The 18,472-nt window shown below is 41.4% G+C and overlaps 3 protein-coding genes across 6 annotated transcripts in view; 2 read left to right on the top strand and 1 right to left on the bottom strand.

The window, feature by feature from the left end:
- kdm6a (lysine (K)-specific demethylase 6A) overlaps positions 1-9,377 on the bottom strand; it is a 98,983-nt gene extending 89,606 nt beyond the window's left edge. For all 4 annotated transcript variants that reach the window (XM_045210816.1, XM_045210829.1, XM_041868460.2 and 1 more), the window contains exons 1-2: positions 8,863-9,377; positions 8,666-8,729 (exon numbers count right to left, since the gene is read on the bottom strand). In XM_045210816.1, the coding sequence (XP_045066751.1) occupies positions 8,666-8,729; positions 8,863-9,032 (234 nt within the window). In that variant the 5' untranslated portion in view covers positions 9,033-9,377. The remainder of the gene's footprint in view (positions 1-8,665; positions 8,730-8,862) is intronic.
- Positions 9,378-11,442: 2,065 nt separating this feature from the next.
- On the top strand, positions 11,443-13,436 carry fundc1 (FUN14 domain containing 1). Its single transcript, XM_041870284.1, has 5 exons — positions 11,443-11,522; positions 12,037-12,196; positions 12,435-12,510; positions 12,790-12,918; positions 13,109-13,436. The coding sequence occupies exons 1-5, from the start codon at positions 11,468-11,470 to the stop codon at positions 13,184-13,186; spliced, it is 498 nt and encodes a 165-aa protein (XP_041726218.1). The 5' UTR covers positions 11,443-11,467; the 3' UTR covers positions 13,187-13,436.
- Positions 13,437-16,337: 2,901 nt separating this feature from the next.
- The window catches only part of efhc2 (EF-hand domain (C-terminal) containing 2), a 33,828-nt gene continuing 31,693 nt past the window's right edge, over positions 16,338-18,472 (top strand). The window contains exons 1-3 of the mRNA XM_041868450.2: positions 16,338-16,456; positions 16,791-16,979; positions 17,100-17,250. Of these exons, the coding sequence (XP_041724384.2) occupies positions 16,415-16,456; positions 16,791-16,979; positions 17,100-17,250 (382 nt within the window). The 5' untranslated portion in view covers positions 16,338-16,414. The remainder of the gene's footprint in view (positions 16,457-16,790; positions 16,980-17,099; positions 17,251-18,472) is intronic.

The following is an 18,472-nucleotide window of genomic DNA, read 5'->3' as shown; positions in this document are numbered from 1 at the left end:
TTTTGCTGCGAAGAAACAGAATCATTCGATCATTTGTTTTGGTACTGTCCATTTATAGCTTGTTTTTGGACACAGGTCCAGGAATGGCTAAAGGATTGCAATATTTACCTGGCGCTAACCCTGCAGATAGCATTACTGGGTGATCTGAAAAGTCATAGTCAATCGATCAATAATATAATAATACTTTTAGCAAAAATGTTTATTTTCAATTTACAATCTGTAGAAACAATGAGAATAGAAAGGTTCAGAACTTTTGTAAAACATCACAGTACAGTTGAAAAATATATGGCAAATAGAAATCCTATATGGATGGAGGTAGATGGGTGGTGTTGAATGGAGTTGAAGGATGGGACTAAAAACAACAACTAATAACAACAAGATAACTAATAATGTAAGCATACTGTGTCCATAATAAGTATATAGGTTATAGGTTGAGAGCGTTTGTGAAAGAGCACAATTAGAAAGATATAGCATATAGAAGAAAACCAGATGGACATCATGAAAATGATCGGAGAGGTTGAGGATAGAGGAAGTTCAGGAGTAAAAACAAACTAAATAGAATTATTGTAAAATTGACTGTGTCCATAAAATGTATATAGTATGTATAAGCTGGAAGTAGAGGCCTAAGCATTGTTGTTCACTAGTTTACTCAAATTAGGGAAGGGGTGGTGGGGTTGGACAGTAATAAAGGGAAATATATTTTTTTAAAGGAAAATGTCCACAGTTCAAGTCGGAAGTTTACATACACTTAGGTTGGAGTCATTCAAACTTGTTTTTCTACCACTCCACAATTTTCATGTTAACAAACTATAGTTTTGGCAAGTCGGTTAGGATATTTTCTTTGTGCATGACACAAGTAATTCTTCCAACAATTGTTTACAGACAGATTATTTCACTTATAATTCACTGTATCACAATTTCAGTGGGTCAGAAGTTTACATACACTAAGTTGACTGTGCCTTTAAACAGCTTGGAAAATTCCAGAAAATGATGTCATGCTTTAGAAGCTTCTGATAGGCTAATTGACATCATTTGAGTCAATTGGAGGTGTACCTTTGGATGTATTTTAAAGCCTTCCTTCAAACTCAGTGCCTCTTTACTTGACATCATGGGAAAATCAAAAGAAAGCCAAGACCTCAGAAATAAAATTGTAGACCTCCACAAGTCTGGTTCATCCTTGGGAGCAATTTCCAAACGCCTGAAGGTACCATGTTCATCTGTACAAACAATAGTACGCAAGTATAAACACCATGGGACCATGCAGCCGTCATACCGCTCAGAAAGGAGACGCGTTCTGTCTCCTAGAGATGAACGTACAGTGAAGGAAAAAAGTATTTGATCCCCTGCTGATTTTGTACGTTTGCCCACTGACAAAGACATGATCAGTCTATAATTTTAATGGTAGGTTTATTTGAACAGTGAGAGACAGAATAACAACAAAAACATCCAGAAAAAACGCATGTCAAAAATGTTATAAATGTATTTGCATTTTAATGAGGGAAATAAGTATTTGACCCCTGTGCAAAATATGACTTAGTACTTGGTGGCAAAACCCTTGTTGGCAATCACAGAGGTCAGACGTTTCTTGTAGTTGGCCACCAGGTTTGCACACATCTCAGGAGGGATTTTGTCCCACTCCTCTTTGCAGATCTTCTCCAAGTCATTAAGGTTTTGAGGCTGACGTTTGGCAACTCGAACCTTCAGCTCCCTCCACAGATTTTCTATGGGATTAAGGTCTGGAGACTGGCTAAGCCACTGCAGGACCTTAATGTGCTTCTTCTTGAGCCACTCCTTTGTTGCCTTGGCCGTGTGTTTTGGGTCATTGTCATGCTGGAATACCCATCCACGACCCATTTTCAATGCCCTGGCTGAGGAAAAGGAAGTTCTCACCCAATATTTGACGGTACATGGCTCCGTCCATCGTCCCTTTGATGCTGTGAAGTTGTCTTGTCCCCTTAGCAGAAAAACACCCCCAAAGCATAATTTTTCCACCTCCATGTTTGACGGTGTTCTTGGGGTCATAGGCAGCATTCCTCCTCCTCCAAACATGGCGAATTGAGTTGATGCCAAAGAGCTCGATTTTGGTCTCATCTGACCACAACACTTTCACCCAGTTCTCCTCTGAATCATTCAGATGTTTATTGGCAAACTTCAGACGGCCCTGTATATGTGCTTTCTTGAGCAGGGGGACCTTGCGGGCGCTGCAGTATTTCAGTCCTTCACGGCATAGTGTGTTACCAATTGTTTTCTTGGTGACTATGGTCCCAGCTGCCTTGAGATCGTTGACAAGATCCTCCTGTGTAGTTCTGGGCTGATTCCTCACCGTTCTCATGATCATTGCAACTCCATGAGGTGAGATATTGCATAGAGCCCCAGGCCGAGGGAGATTGACAGTTATTTTGTGTTTCTTCCATTTGCGAATAATCGCACCAACTGTTATCACCTTCTCACCAAGCTGCTTGGCGATGGTCTTATAGCACATTCCAGCCTTGTTTAGGTCTACAATCTTGTCCCTGACATCCTTGGAGAGCTCTTTGGTCTTGGCCATGGTGGAGAGTTTGGAATCGGATTGATTGCTTCTGTGGACAGGTGTCTTTTATACAGGTAACAAGCTGAGATTAGGAGCACTCCCTTTAAGAGTGTGCTCCTAATCTCAGCTCGTTACCTGTATAAAAGACACCTGGGAGCCAAAAATCTTTCTGATTGAGAGGGGGTCAAATACTTATTTCCCTCATTAAAATGCAAATCAATTTATAACATAATGTTTTTCTGGATTTTTTTGTTGTTATTCTGTCTTTCACTGTTCAAATAAACATACCATTAAAATTATAGACTGATCATGTCTTTGTCAGTGGGCAAACGTACAAAATCAGCAGGGGATCAAATACTTTTTTCCCCTCACTGTACTTTGGTGCGAACAGTGCAAATCAATCCCAGAACAACAGCAAAGGACCTTGTGAAGATGCTGGAGGAAACAGGTACAAAAGTATCTATATCCACAGTAAAACGAGTCCTATATCGACATAACTTGAAAGGCTGCTTAGCAAGGAAGAAGCCACTGCAAGGAAGAAGCCAGACTACGGTTTGCAACTGCACATGGGGACAAAGATCGTACTTTTTGGAGAAATGTCCTCTGGTCTGATGAAACAAAAATAGAATTGTTTGGCCATAATGCCCATTGTTATGTTTGGAGGAAAAAGGGGGTTTCTTGCAAGCCGAAGAACACCATCTCAACCGTGAAGCATGGGGGTGGCAGCATCATGCTGTGGGGGTGCTTTGCTGCAGGAGGGACTGGTGCAATTCACAAAATAGATGGCATCATGTGGAAGGAAAATTAGGTGGATATATTGAAGCAACATCTCAAGACATCAGTCAGGAAGTTAAAGCTTGGTCGCAAATGGGTCTTCCAAATGGACAATGACCCCAAGCATACTTCCAAAGTTGTGGCAAAATGGCTTAAGGACAACAAAGTCAAGGTATTGGAGTGGCCATCACAAAGCCCTGACCTCAATCCTACAGAAAATGTGTGGGTAGAACTGAAAAAGCGTGTGGGAGCAAGGAGGCCTACAAACCTGACTCAGTTACACCAGCTCTGTCAGGAGGAATGGGCCAAAATTCACCCAACTTATTGTGGGAAGCTTGTGGAAGGCAACCCGAAACGTTTGACCCAAGTTAAACAATTTAAAGGCAATTCTACCTAATACTAATTGAGTGTATGTAAACTTCTGACCCACTGGGAATGTGATGAAATAAATAAAAGCTGAAATAAATAAGTCTCTCTACTAATATTCTGACATTTCACATTCTTAAAATAAAGTGGTGATCCTAACTGACCTAAAACAGGGAATTTTTACTAGGATTAAATGTCAGGAATTGTGAAAAACTGAGTTTAAATATATTTGGCTAAGGTGTATGTAAACCTCCGACTTCCAACTGTGTGTATGTATGTGTATATACACTGCTCAAAAAAATAAAGGGAACACTAAAATAACATCCTAGATTTGAATGAATGAAATAATCTTATTAAATACTTTTTTCTTTACATAGTTGAATGTGCTGACAACAAAATCACACAAAAATTATCAATGGAAATCAAATTTATCAACCCATGGAGGTCTGGATTTGGAGTCACCCTCAAAATTAAAGTGGAAAACCACACTACAGGCTGATCCAACTTTGATGTAATGTCCTTAAAACAAGTCAAAATGAGGCTCAGTAGTGTGTGTGGCCTCCACGTGCCTGTATGACCTCCCTACAACGCCTGGGCATGCTCCTGATGAGGTGGCGGATGGTCTCCTGAGGGATCTCCTCCCAGACCTGGACTAAAGCATCCGCCAACTCCTGGACAGTCTGTGGTGCAACGTGGCATTGGTGGATGGAACGAGACATGATGTCCCAGATGTGCTCAATTGGATTCAGGTCTGGGGAACGGGCGGGCCAGTCCATAGCATCAATGCCTTCCTCTTGCAGGAACTGCTGACACACTCCAGCCACATGAGGTCTAGCATTGTCTTGCATTAGGAGGAACCCAGGGCCAACCGCACCAGCATATGGTCTCACAAGGGGTCTGAGGATCTCATCTCGGTACCTAATGGCAGTCAGGCTACCTCTGGCGAGCACATGGAGGGCTGTGCGGCCCCCCAAAGAAATGCCACCCCACACCATGACTGACCCACCGCCAAACCGGTCATGCTGGAGGATGTTGCAGGCAGCAGAACGTTCTCCACGGTGTCTGCAGACTCTGTCACGTCTGTCACATGTGCTCAGTGTGAACCTGCTTTCATCTGTGAAGAGCACAGGGCGCCAGTGGCGAATTTGCCAATCTTGGTGTTCTCTGGCAAACGCCAAACGTCCTGCACGGTGTTGGGCTGTAAGCACAACCCCCACCTGTGGACGTCGGGCCCTCATACCACCCTCATGGAGTCTGTTTCTGACCGTTTGAGCAGACACATGCACATTTGTGGCCTGCTGGAGGTCATTTTGCAGGGCTCTGGCAGTGCTCCTCCTGCTCCAACTTGCACAAAGGTGGAGGTAGCAGTCCTGCTGCTGGGTTGTTGCCCTCCTACGGCCTCCTCCACGTCTCCTGATCGATCCCCGGGACCACCCATACACAAAAATGTATGCACGCACGACTGTAAGTCGCTTTGGATAAAAGCGTCTGCTAAATGGCATATTATTATTATTATTATGTACTGGCCTGTCTCCTGGTTGCGCCTCCATGCTCTGGACACTACGCTGACAGACACAGCAAACCTTCTTGCCACAGCTCGCATTGATGTGCCATCCTGGATGAGCTGCACTATCTGAGCCACTTGTGTGGGTTGTAGACTCTGTCTCATGCTACCACTAGAGTGAAAGCACCGCCAGCATTCAAAAGTGACCAAAACATCAGCCAGGAAGCATAGGAACTAAGAAGTGGTCTGTGGTCACCAACTGCAAAACCAGTCCTTTATTGAGGGTGTCTTGCTAATTGCCAATAATTTCCACCTGTTGTCTATTCCATTTGCACAACAGCATGTGGAATTTTTCGTCAATCAGTGTTGCTTCCTAAGTGGACAGTTTGATTTCACAGAAGTGTGATTGACTTCGAGTTACATTGTGTTGTTTAAGTGTTCCCTTTATTTTTTTGAGCAGTGTATATGTATGTATGTATGTATGTATGTATGTATGTATATGTGAGAAAATAAAAACATATGGGGGATTGGAAGTGATGCAGACAATTACATTGATGGAAGTTACAATCTATCTGCAATATTAAAGCTGATCTACACCTAAAAATAAATAAAAATATGCAGAAGCTCTTTTTAGTCATAAGAGACGGTAGCATCAACATTATGCATAAAATAAATTAAACAATGCGAAAAAACACACAAAATAGCACAATTGGTTAGGAGCCCGTAAAACGGCAGCCATCCCCTCCGGTGCCATTCGTCGAACAATACAGTACAGTAATACAGTTCACACTCAAAAAGATTAGCCTACTGTCTAGTTTCATTTATTTACCCAAGAGAGCATATAGCTAGCTACATCTATTTGCTTTTATGTTTTTCTGTCGCGCATATTGTGCCTAAATCATATATGTATTGGATAACGGCACAATCATTTGGGCTTGGCCTCATAAATTGTATTTAATATATGGCTCACCAGGCTCAGGTAGCATCAGGTTTGAATTTTCATGCTGATCAAAGCTCTTATCAAATCCAGACTTGTATATGCTTTATAATGTTTTTGAATGACAATTATGGTTTTGGTGGGAAATACCAGGTTACCCGGGAGAAAATACATTTATTCTTGGGATGGAACATTTGTAAAATACTGGGAAAATATTTAACCCTATACAGTACCTCCAACCACCTCCCCAAATATGCCCTAATAAAAGGCTAGCCTACATTAAGCTTACCCTTTCTGCTAGTCCATCCATTGGCATGAAGAACCAAAAACATTAAGAGTTCCTCTCTATAATAGGAACTAGTGCATACATGGTACGGTACAGTAACCGAACAAAGCTTTCCAATTCAAGGCAACCCTTTTCTCCCTCCCCCCTCTTTATGGAGCAGGTACAGAGCAAACACTAGTGCTCTGTTTTCTCTCCTTAATTTTTTTTTTTTAATTACATTTAATTATCAGCTGAAAGCCTGCAATGTGTCAAGAGAAGAGGGTTTAAATAAAAGAGGAAATAAGAGGAATGTTTTGTGGCGTGCTGGATGGATCCCCAGTGGTCCGAATCCCTTTAAGTGACATGTCTTTAGTTCCAGCAGAAGCACAGCTCTCTCTGCTCTGCGTGACACCTGGCCTACCAGAGCCCACTGAGCATCAGCAACATTTCTACTCATTACATCAGACATTATTCATCTCGTCACAGTCTAACAGCATGGGTTATTACCTAACCAGTCCAATAAATATTACATGACTAATATTAATGTACCAGTGTTGTATTATGTAGATGACAGAGTTAGGTTAATGGTTTCCAACTTGGTTAATTTACTAAACAAAAACTCAGAATACATATACAAAAAGGAGAAGTACACCAGTAAGTAACAGGCCTATGTCTTTCATCAGCCATGCGTCTGTACATAGTAGTGTGGGGTAAACCAGTGGTCCACAAACCTCCCCTCCCCCCAACTATCTCTGATCACACTGCATATTATTTGAGCTTATCGCAGTTATATGATGGGGCAAGCTCCAATGTGAATGGGACATATTCATATATCTGTCACCAACACAAAAAATGACTGCAAAGAGTCATTCATTTAAAGACGCCTCATTTCAAAACAAAGTACTTAGTGCGTGTGTAGTCGGTGCGTGAGCTAGCTGGCCCCCTGAGTGTCCCATCCATAAGAGCTCGAGCTCTGACATAATACTCATCTGCTGCAGAACAAATCGTGGATTTGTTTCTCAATTGCATGACATTATAATAATGGTGGAGACTGGAGAATCGAAAGGGTAAAAAATTACTAGACGGTCGGCGAACTACTTTTGTTTGGGGTTGTGGTGATAGCCACATGTTGATGATGACACACTGGAGACGTAGCTAGCTTCAACATTAGCTAGCCTGTTTCGCCAGATAGCTGCACTAACGATAGCTAATTAGTTACATTACACAAACTACCGACGGATATTCAAAACAGCAGCGAGAAACAAAACGTTTTTTTGTTACTCATCTTGATTCAATGCTTAGCAGTTAAATAATCTCATGCAAATATATTCAATTCCAATTTGTAAGTCGCTCTGGATAAGAGCGTCTGCTAAATGATGTAAATGTAATTTAGTTTGGTCGCATTTCATTTATATATATATATATATATATATATATATATATATATATACACAGTTGACATAACGTAGCTAGCTAGCTTTATATAGACTAGCTAGCTAACGTTAGTTAGCCAACTCCTCTCCTACCAACCCCGCCATCTTGGGCTGATCCGCAGCCATTACTAGTGACTTATTACGTTAAATTAACAAAACAACATCTCATTCGAGCACACCTAACACCAATGTCCTGGCAATATATGGGAAAGGACCCGTACGGTATGCTAACAGCAGCTAGCTAGCTAAGTATCCACTGGCTATCCAGCTACACGGGACAGGACGCTCCTAACTTGGGCCGTGAAAACGTTACATTGTCGCGAGCTGTCCATCGTTGATTGCTGCGCGTGCATAATGTTACAAAATGTCAGGACCACTATTTCAGCAGCAAGTGAAGTGGGTGGCATTGGGACAGTCGAATGATGATTTCCTGACCAACTTATTGCCTTCCAACTAGAACCATTCTTGTTTGTTCAGCTGTCAAAAGTGTGCAGCCACCGGCCAGCAATGCCCCCCAAGAATTAACATAGCCAGCAAGGTAAATGATGGTAATAATATTAACTAGCTTCCTACCATGTAATTCCGAAGCCAGGTCTGTGCTATTGTGATATGGTAGAAGTGCATGACTGGTGATAGTCAACATAAAACTATTCACACTGGAAAGGTCATAATGTAATCTTCACTCACTTGCTAAGTCCGCCTGGCCTCTTGCTAATGTAAGGGAATTTTGGTTAAGTTTAGTAAATGTCCAGCTGTCAAGTAGGGTTTTGTGAGGTCCCTGGCACTTATTCCAGATGATCTGCAGGAATCAGGAGTGCTAGCGGAGACGGGCGAACTTGTCCTATGTGTGACATACCTTTAACAGTAAGGCCTTCGTTCTGGCGCCATCTTCATGAAGCCTCTGAAATCCAAACAGTGAACTGCAAAGTATACGACAACACAGGCGGTTCCGTATTACTTTGGGGATATATACGTCGTTTTTAAAGAATTGAATGCACGAAAACTCAACACAGAAAAACATATACAAAATAAGTTAATTGTTAATTCGCTAACCTGTCAATTTCGAACAAGCTTTCTCTCTCCTGCGCTGTTAGCTTCGGAAAGTCCTCTTCTATTTCATTCGCTTTTCCCGCCGCCATTTTATTTTCCTCATCACCAGCAGCGCTGAGACTTCGAGCAGTAGCAGAAGCAGCGACGTTGAGCGACACTCCGCACGATTTCATGGAAAAACAACAGGGAAGCGGCGACAAACTTCACCAAAATATAATAAGTACGAAAGTACACCACCTTATCCAGCACTGAAAACGTAGCTTAGCCGAGTGATTGCCAAATCCTCAAGGAAAACAAGACCCGTCCAAAAAAGCCTTCTTCTCGCATGGTTGTACACAAAATACTACATGTATTTCATTGCCAATTAATGCATGGAGTAAAGTTGATGCCGGATTTTACGATAGGGCGTTATTTGGTAATATCGTAAACTTCCCCCCACAGAACAGCTCAAAGTTGTTGTAATTGTCACATAGGCGAACGCACGCCGCCACCGTAAGAACGCCCTCCCCTCTCCGTGACCAATGAATGTATCTGTGTGTAGTCATGTGACTTGATTTTTCGTTCCTCAGACACACTTTTATAACAAACCATCAACTTCACGCATCTCCTCAGCTTCTTTCGATTGGTTTCCCATGTTGTATTATGATTACGTAACTGTACTTTGAAGTATATTATTGGTTAAGGTAACTGAGTGTTGCCAGTATGAGAGGCGGTACAGGTCAGCTGCCAAGGATCAAGCGTTACTGCTAAAGTGTTGCTATTTGATGGTATTGCTTTGTTATCAGCTTGTTATAACAGTGTAATATGTGATTTACAAAATTATAGCATTTAATACTTCACTATTAGTATGGCTGTCATAGTTGTATCTCAGTGGCTATTATCACTGTATGTATGGGTTCTGTTCCTATATCTATATCAAACAGATCCCTAATATATAGACATACGCAAAAATGTGTTATACTCACTTATAAACCTTTTATACTAAAGTGTAATATTCCTTTTTATAAACCTATCCATACCTATCCTATTCACTATGGCTGCTTGATGCTAATAGGTTCACTTTAGTTTACCTCAACTGACAGCAAGCATACTCTCTGCTGTATAATCAGCCCAAGACTGTCCTGTCCTCAACAACATTCCCCAACATTGGTTACTTAAACTCCTCATGTGAGTAGACCATATATATATATATATAAGTGTTTATGCATAGACAAGTATGTCTTCGCAAGTTGCTATTGTAGGCAAGATATCTTCAGACATATGCCAATGGCCTGATGCTGGAATACTCATATGGGAGCTGACAAAACATGCCCATCACAACACAACACGCCTTGGGGAGTTTGGGCTGTTTTTAATGTTCAACTCATATGGCATAAGGTGAAGGTTTGGGTATTGGAGGAAGAGCTGATATTTGATCCGGTATATGGGGAGTCTTGAGTCCTGCTGGCTGTTGTTCTTGTCTCCTCCAGACGATGTGGCTTTGTCAATCAGACATGATAACTCAGAGCAGAGGTCACTTTTCAGTTTGATTGGAATACGCACAAGCCCCCCTCTGCTACCACAGATTGACTGGGCTGTAAATCTGTCATCACTGTCATGGTGGCAGAGATAGATGGCCACCTGTCAGTGTGTTGGAACAGGAAGCAGTGAAGTATGAGGGACAAAGGAAGGATCAAATCAAACTCCTGGTTTCAATTAAGAATAGTGATTATCAAACACATAGGCAGCAAGCCCAATATTCATAAGCCTACTAAATCTGCTTATTATTTGACCCAAGATTCAACTCTACATATTTTAGCATTATAGAAATACTGTAGAAACACAGAGAACTTTTGCACTTGGAGTCTGTCTGATAAAAATGTGTCAGTTAAATTGTTGGGCTGCCGAAGGGATGAAACACAGACTCTGGATTTTGGCTTTCAATAAAAATGAAATAATAACCGACCATGCAGTCATAGAACAGGCCTAGTTACATAAAGCTCACCCTTACAGAAAATCACATGATTTCACACGTCATTCCTCATGTGAAATCATGTGAAAAAAATCATGTGGTTTTTCCATAAGGGTCAAGAGCTCTCAGGTATTGGAGATGTTGAGTTAGTTCAGGTGTCATCCTAAAACATCTCCCAGAATCCCAGTTGCATACTACAGACATACCACATACCATACAATAGTACCAAAGGCTATATTATTCATAAATGACTCTGATGGTTGTAAATGTGGAATACAAAAAAATAAACATAAAAACATTGATCAGAGTAATTTAGGCAACGGACCTCACTCAGCTATTAAAGCTAGGGAACCGACCCTGCTCCTCAATCCCAGACTGAAGTAGCCTATTCTGCAGTAGCTTTAACTGTGTGCAGTTGTATAATATGTATACAAATGGGCAAATGTTTTGTTAAAAGTCAATAAAAAAATTTTTAAGTCAGTTTTGTTTTGTGAGGAAACCTAAATTCATGACAGCTGCATTGAATGATAAACTGCATTGAGACTTTCCAATAAGGTCATTTAAATAAGCATTATATTTTGTATAATCAATGCTGAAATTAAAATGTTTGACTGTCTGACAAGCTATGCAAACGACGTATAACATTACCATCCCATCATGCCTGGGACAGCATTTAAGTCAGAGCACTCCAAAATGGCGGATCGTGAAGCGGGTAAGTGGCCTTTATGTTTCGATATTTGGACCAATGATTGCATCTTGAATGTACTTAATAGAGCATTAAGTCATATCCAAATGTATCAAATATGTGGCAAAGTATTCGCAACAAAAAAAAAACTGTTTGACCTATTCTCTCGGTCTGTCTGATCGCACTCCCTCCGTGGGTTTCAATGTATCAACGTCATAGGTTCTATCAAGATGATTATGATAGGCTAGTGGCTAAAATAACGCTGTGATACTTGACATTTTAGAGTTATATTTCCCCACATACGCGGATTAATTCTTATGTCAAGATTTGTCTACAAATTGCAGATTCAATCCTCTCGTGCTCCTACATGATTTACAGTAGGCTACTTTTTTTAGACTGCCTATTACGAAAACGAAATAGAATTGGCAATTGCATATGGTAAAATTAACCAAAATGTCTGATAAGGATTTTTTTAAATACTTGTGCTGCTGCTAATTATTCTCCCCTTGTACATCAAGCTCTATTTTGTTTGTCTCCCAAGACCCAGAGAAGGAAGAGGACACATACGAGGTGGTCTACCTAACAGAATATGTCAGACGTCAACAATGGTGGGGCCGCCTATTTGGTGGGAACAATTCGGGTCCTATGTCTGGGAAGTATTCGGTGGCCACACAAATAGTACTGGGGGGCTTGAGTGGCTGGTAAGTCATGCAGGCCAGGCCAGGCCAGGGTTTATTGATTATGCTATGCATCCTCAGTACTTCTTTAGTATCATGTGATATCTCTCTCACATGTTGCTCAATGCTACGGTGCTTTATGCATGGTATGGTCAAAATACAAAGGCTCCTGCTGTAGATTATGCTTTTTCCCATGAATATTGAAGAGCACTTTATGGGGGATAGGGTGTCATTTCAGTTTTGCATTGTCTCTCACTGGCAGGTGTGCAGGATATCTTTTCCAAAAGGTGGGGAAGATTGCAGCCACCGCTGTGGGTGGAGGATTCCTGTTATTACAGGTAGGAACTCAACACAAGTTCTTGATTTACAGTATAAAAGTCTAAATGAGTTCTGTCAGCTGGCAACCCACTTCAAAGAGGAGCTTGGACTTGGATTTATCAATGAATAACACATCTGAATGTTTTATAAACACATTTCATAAACATTTTTCATAGGACTGTCTGAATGTCATTATTAGCCACAATCCTTATTGTCATCGATTACAGTACATTATGTTTTTGCTCTGGGTCTTGGTCGTCCCGAAAATATTAACGTTCTATTCCTTTTCTAATCTCCAGATAGCCAACCACAGTGGCTATGTGCAGGTGGACTGGAAGAGAGTGGAGAAGGATGTCAACAAAGCCAAGAGACACCTGAAGAAGAAAGCCGACAGGGCTGTACCAGAGTTTAACTCTTTTATTGACCAGGTAGCCCACTGTAGCTGGTCAACATAACATGTCTAATATTTAATCATACAATATTTTATTCATCCTACAAGGGACAAAGCAATGTGAATTTAAACTACACCTACTAACATAATATTGACTCTGCTTACTTGTACAGACTACTAATTCAATTGATGAATTTTGCATATTTATTTGTCTTTCTCTCTCGCAGTCCACAGAGTTTGTGAAGACAAACATAATCATCACCAGTGGATTCTTCGGAGGCTTCTTGCTTGGACTGGCATCCTAAGATATAAAAAATGGAGACCTGCAGTTTATTGAGGCTTTTTTTGCGAGGTCTGCTTTATCATGGCTGTGAAGTAAAGTGCCCTTCTTAAATGGTGATGGGAAAAACAAGAACAGATGCACAGCACACTATATCAGAATGAGCCAAAGTGTAATTACACAAACTGCAAAAGGTTGTAAATACTCTGTAATGTGTACCTACAGTTACAGTGGGGGAAAAAAGTATTTAGTCAGCCACCAATTGTGCATGTTTTCCCACTTAAAAAGATGAGAGAGGCCTGTAATTTTCATCATGGGTACACCTCAACTATGACAGACAAATTGAGAAAAGAAAATCCAGAAAATCACATTGTAGGATTTTTAATGAATTTATTTGCAAATTATGGTGGAAAATAAGTATTTGATCACCTACAAACAAGCAAGATTTCTGGCTCTCACAGACCTGTAACTTCTTCTTTAAGAGGCTCCTCTGTCCTCCACTCGTTACCTGTATTAATGGCACCTGTTTGAACTTGTTATCAGTATAAAAGACACCTGTCCACAACCTCAAACAGTCACACTCCAAACTCTACTATGGCCAAGACCAAAGAGCTGTCAAAGGACACCAGAAACAAAATTGTAGACCTGCACCAGGCTGGAAAGACTGAATCTGCAATAGGTAGGCAGCTTGGTTTTAAGAAATCAACTGTGGGAGCAATTATTAGGAAATGGAAGACATACAAGACCACTGATAATCTCCCTCGATCTGGGGCTCCACACAAGATCTCACCCCGTGGGGTCAAAATGATCACAAGAACGGTGAGCAAAAATCCCAGAACCACACGGGGGGACCTAGTGAATGATCTGCAGAGAGCTGGGACCAAAGTAACAAAGCCTACCATCAGTAACACACTACGCCTCCAGGGACTCAAATCCTGCAGTGCCAGACGTGTCCCCCTGCTTAAGCCAGTACATGTCCAGGCCCGTCTGAAGTTTGCTAGAGTGCATTTGGATGATCCAGAAGAGGATTGGGAGAATGTCATATGGTCAGATGAAACCAAAATAGAACTTTTTGGTAAAAACTCAACTCGTCGTGTTTGGAGGACAAAGAATGCTGAGTTGCATCCAAAGAACACCATACCTACTGTGAAGCATGGGGGTGGAAACATCATGCTTTGGGGCTGTTTTTTCTGCAAAGGGACCAGGACGACTGATCCGTATAAAGGAAAGAATGAATGGGGCCATGTATCGTGAGATTTTGAGTGAAAACCTCCTTCCATCAGCAAGGGCATTGAAGATGAAACGTGGCTGGGTCTTTCAGCATGACAATGATCCCAAACACACCGCCCGGGCAACGAAGGAGTGGCTTCGTAAGAAGCATTTCAAGGTCCTGGAGTGGCCTAGCCAGTCTCCAGATCTCAACCCCATAGAAAATCTTTGGAGGGAGTTGAAAGTCCGTGTTGCCCAGCGACAGCCCCAAAACATCACTGCTCTAGAGGAGATCTGCATGGAGGAATGGGCCAAAATACCAGCAATAGTGTGTGAAAACCTTGTAAAGACTTACAGAAAACGTTTGACCTGTGTCATTGCCAACAAAGGGTATATAACAAAGTATTGAGAAACTTTTGTTATTGACCAAATACTTATTTTCCACCATAATTTGCAAATAAATTCATTAAAAATCCTACAATGTGATTTTCTGGAAAAAAAATTCTCATTTTGTCTGTCATAGTTGACGTGTACCTATGATGAAAATTACAGGCCTCTCTCATCTTTTTAAGTGGGAGAACTTGCACATTTGTTGCCTGACTAAATACATTTTTCCCCCACTGTACACAATACCTACCCATGCATCTACCATGTAAATGCATGGTTTTAGCGCCACTTGAAACTGGAACCAAGATTTTCTGCTGCTCCACCGAATAAACAAAACCATGTTTCTAGTCAGGCTTTAGCTTTGATTCAAGAAAATTGGGCACGACCTAAAGGAGTCAGTGGGTCTTGTGGGAAACACTGGTCTACAAAACAGTTAATCAACACTCCGTAAGAGCACACGTGTTGTGATCCTGTACATGGGATCTAGTGGTCCTGTCCCACTGATTCATGTATTCATCATATGAAAAGATAGAAACATACACTCATCCAATGGCTTTGAGCAGGTGCTGGAGATCAAAGTATGTATGTACATAAAAAGGATAGGAAGACACCACATACTGTATTTATTGAGATCGACCTTGTGGTCTTCATCAGACTTCCATGGAGCCCATAGAAGAATATTACATTTTAGTCATTTAGCAGATGCTCTTATCCAGAGCGACTTACAGTTAGTGAGTGCATAAATTTTTTTTCTTCTCATACTGGCCCCTGGTGGGAATCGAACCCACAACCCTGCCGTTCAAACGCCATCCTCTACCAACTGAGCTACACGGGACCTATGTACAGTACAGTATATGTAGAGTGTACTGTTGCATTGGTTACAGGCACACACCTTATTGGGCTGTACTTCTGGACCTTATTGATTACATTTGGGTCTAGTTCTTTTCCAGTTCGATTGTTATTCTGGTCAATAGTCCTACACCGCCAGTATACTCCAATCATGCAGTGCATCATGTTGCTCAGGAAACTATGCATGACATGTCATTTTCATTGTATGAGTTAATACTTCAATCACATTATATTGAGTGATTTAGGATTACTATGACTATATATTATTTTGTCTTTACAAGCAGTGCAATATTTGCTTAGAGGTAGTGTAGCCTCTTTTGTGTCTTCTCTTTCACAGGAAAGCAATTTACCTTTCATTGAATGACAATGTTGTTGTACTTTGTGTATATATCCTTAATAAAAGACAATGCAGCAATCATGGTTTTCTTTTTTTATTTCAGATGAAATAATATGTCTGTGTCCTTCCTACAGCTATGCATTTAGGGTGCAGTTAATTGCCTGTCCTACTATTTGAGTTAAATTACCTTAATGAGTCAGCGTTCATCTTTCAAGTTAGTCATCATTACTAGGTCTAGTTTGTATATTATACATAAAATGTTACAATGTAGCAAAATGTTTCTGTGCAATGTTACAATTTTCTGAGAAGAATGTTGCTAAAATGGTGCAAGCCTAGATTCTGACGCTGCACCGTTGCCAGGCAACGCAAGAAAACAGCACGCTCCATGGCAACCTCAAACGGGACGGAAGAAAGAAATGCTCAAGAGTTGGACGGAGGAAAAATTATATTTATATCCCAATTAATGCCACTATGGCACTGCCGATGCTGCCTGGCAATTCTCTCAACAAAAACGTAAGTTTTGTGCAATGTTTCCTGTTAAATTACTGGATACGTGTGAGATTATTTTGAGTATTGACCCTATCTAGCCTACTTCGCGAATTAAGGCGAACAGAACAACACAGCGCTAGCTAGCTACACTATGTTCCCTAGCAGCAGCGTCCATAGATTGTGCAAATCTATTGGATTAAAATGCATTCCTGTTTGCTGCAAGTACGTTAAGAAAATAAATTGAATATGATGAATTTCTGCTATTTCTGACATTATCCTCTAACCACAAACCATAATATTTTCCCTGCATTTGGCTCTTGTCTTTACTTGACTCACTTGTGACATCCTTATCCTCCAGTTGGGGAAAGACAAATTCCACAAGTCCCAGCATTTTGACTATTCCAACGGGGTCCCTATGATGGTGGGCTCAGGGAAGCCAGGCATTGGAGGGGAGTTTCTGTTGGGCCAGAAGTCTCAACTAAACTATTCTGTCTTCCCCAATGGAGAGGGCAGTGACACTCCCTCATGGGTGGCCTTCGACAAGCAGGTCTGTCATTTAACTTTTTGTGCTTTCCAAATAATCCTTGAAAGGTGCAGTAGATTACAGACTGACAGACAGACAGACAGACTGCTCCATTCTCACCATCCCTCCCTCTCCCTCCCTCAGGTGCTGAGCTTCAATGCGTTCTTCCAGGAGGCTGTGCCTCAGAAGCGAGAGGAGAAGTACCGTGTCAGGAAGTGTAAGATCTATTTCTACCTGGAAGACGACACCATCCAGGTGGTAGAGCCTGAATTCAAGAACAGTGGGATACCACAAGGTGAGGTATTTTACCCTAGGTCTTGAGCAGGTAAATTGCTGATCGAGATATACAGTTGAAGTCGGAAGTTTACATACACCTTAGCCAAATACATTTAAACTCAGTTTTTCACAATTCCTGACATTTAATCCTAGTAAAAATTCCCTGTCTTAGGTCAGTTAGGATCACCACTTATTTTAAGAATGTGAAATGTCAGAATAATAGTAGAGAGAATGATTTATTTCAGCTTTTATTTATTTCATCACATTCCCAGTGGGTCAGAAGTTTACATACACTCAAGTAGTATTTGGTAGCATTGCCTTTAAATTGTTTAACTTGGGTCAAACGTTTCGGGTAGCCTTCCACAAGCTTCCCACAATAAGTTGGGTGAATTTTGGCCCATTCCTCCTGACAGAGCTGGTGTAACTGAGTCAGGTTTGTAGGCCTCCTTGCTCGCACATGCTTTTTCAGTTCTGCCCACACATTTTCTGTAGGATTGTGGTCAGGGCTTTGTGATGGCCACTCCAATACCTTGACTTTGTTGTCCTTAAGCCATTTTGCCACAACTTTGGAAGTATGCTTGGGGTCATTGTCCATTTGGAAGACCCATTTGCGACCAAGCCTTAACTTCCTGACTGATGTCTTAAGATGTTGCTTCAATATATCCACATAATTTTCCTTCCTCATGATGCCATCTATTTTGTGAAGTGCACCAGTCCCTCCTGCAGCAAAGCACCCCCACAGCATGATGCTGCCACCTCCGTGCTTCACGGTTGGGATGGTGTTCTTTGGCTTGCAAGCATTCCCCTTTTTCCTCCAAACATAACGATGGTCATTATGGCCAAACAGTTCTATTTTTGTTTCATCAGACCAGAGGACATTTCTCCAAAAAGTACGATCTTTGTCCCCATGTGCAGTTGCAAACCGTAGTCTGGCTTTTTTATGGCGGTTTTGGAGCAGTGGCTTCTTCCTTGCTGAGCGGCCTTTCAGGTTATGTCGATATAGGACTCGTTTTACTGTGGATATAGATACTTTTGTACCTGTTTCCTCCAGCATCTTCACAAGGTAATTTGCTGTTGTTCTGGGATTGATTTGCACTTTTCGCACCAAAGTACGTTCATCTCTAGGAGACAGAACGCGTCTCCTTCCTGAGCGGTATGACGGCTGCGTGGTCCCATGGTGTTTATACTTGCGTACTATTGTTTGTACAGATGAACGTGGTACCTTCAGGCGTTTGGAAATT

This window comes from Coregonus clupeaformis, chromosome 4 (assembly GCF_020615455.1).
Source record: "Coregonus clupeaformis isolate EN_2021a chromosome 4, ASM2061545v1, whole genome shotgun sequence".
Taxonomy (NCBI): domain Eukaryota; kingdom Metazoa; phylum Chordata; class Actinopteri; order Salmoniformes; family Salmonidae; genus Coregonus; species Coregonus clupeaformis.
Note: the sequence above shows the minus strand (reverse complement) of the source record. Positions and strands in the feature narration are given on the sequence as shown.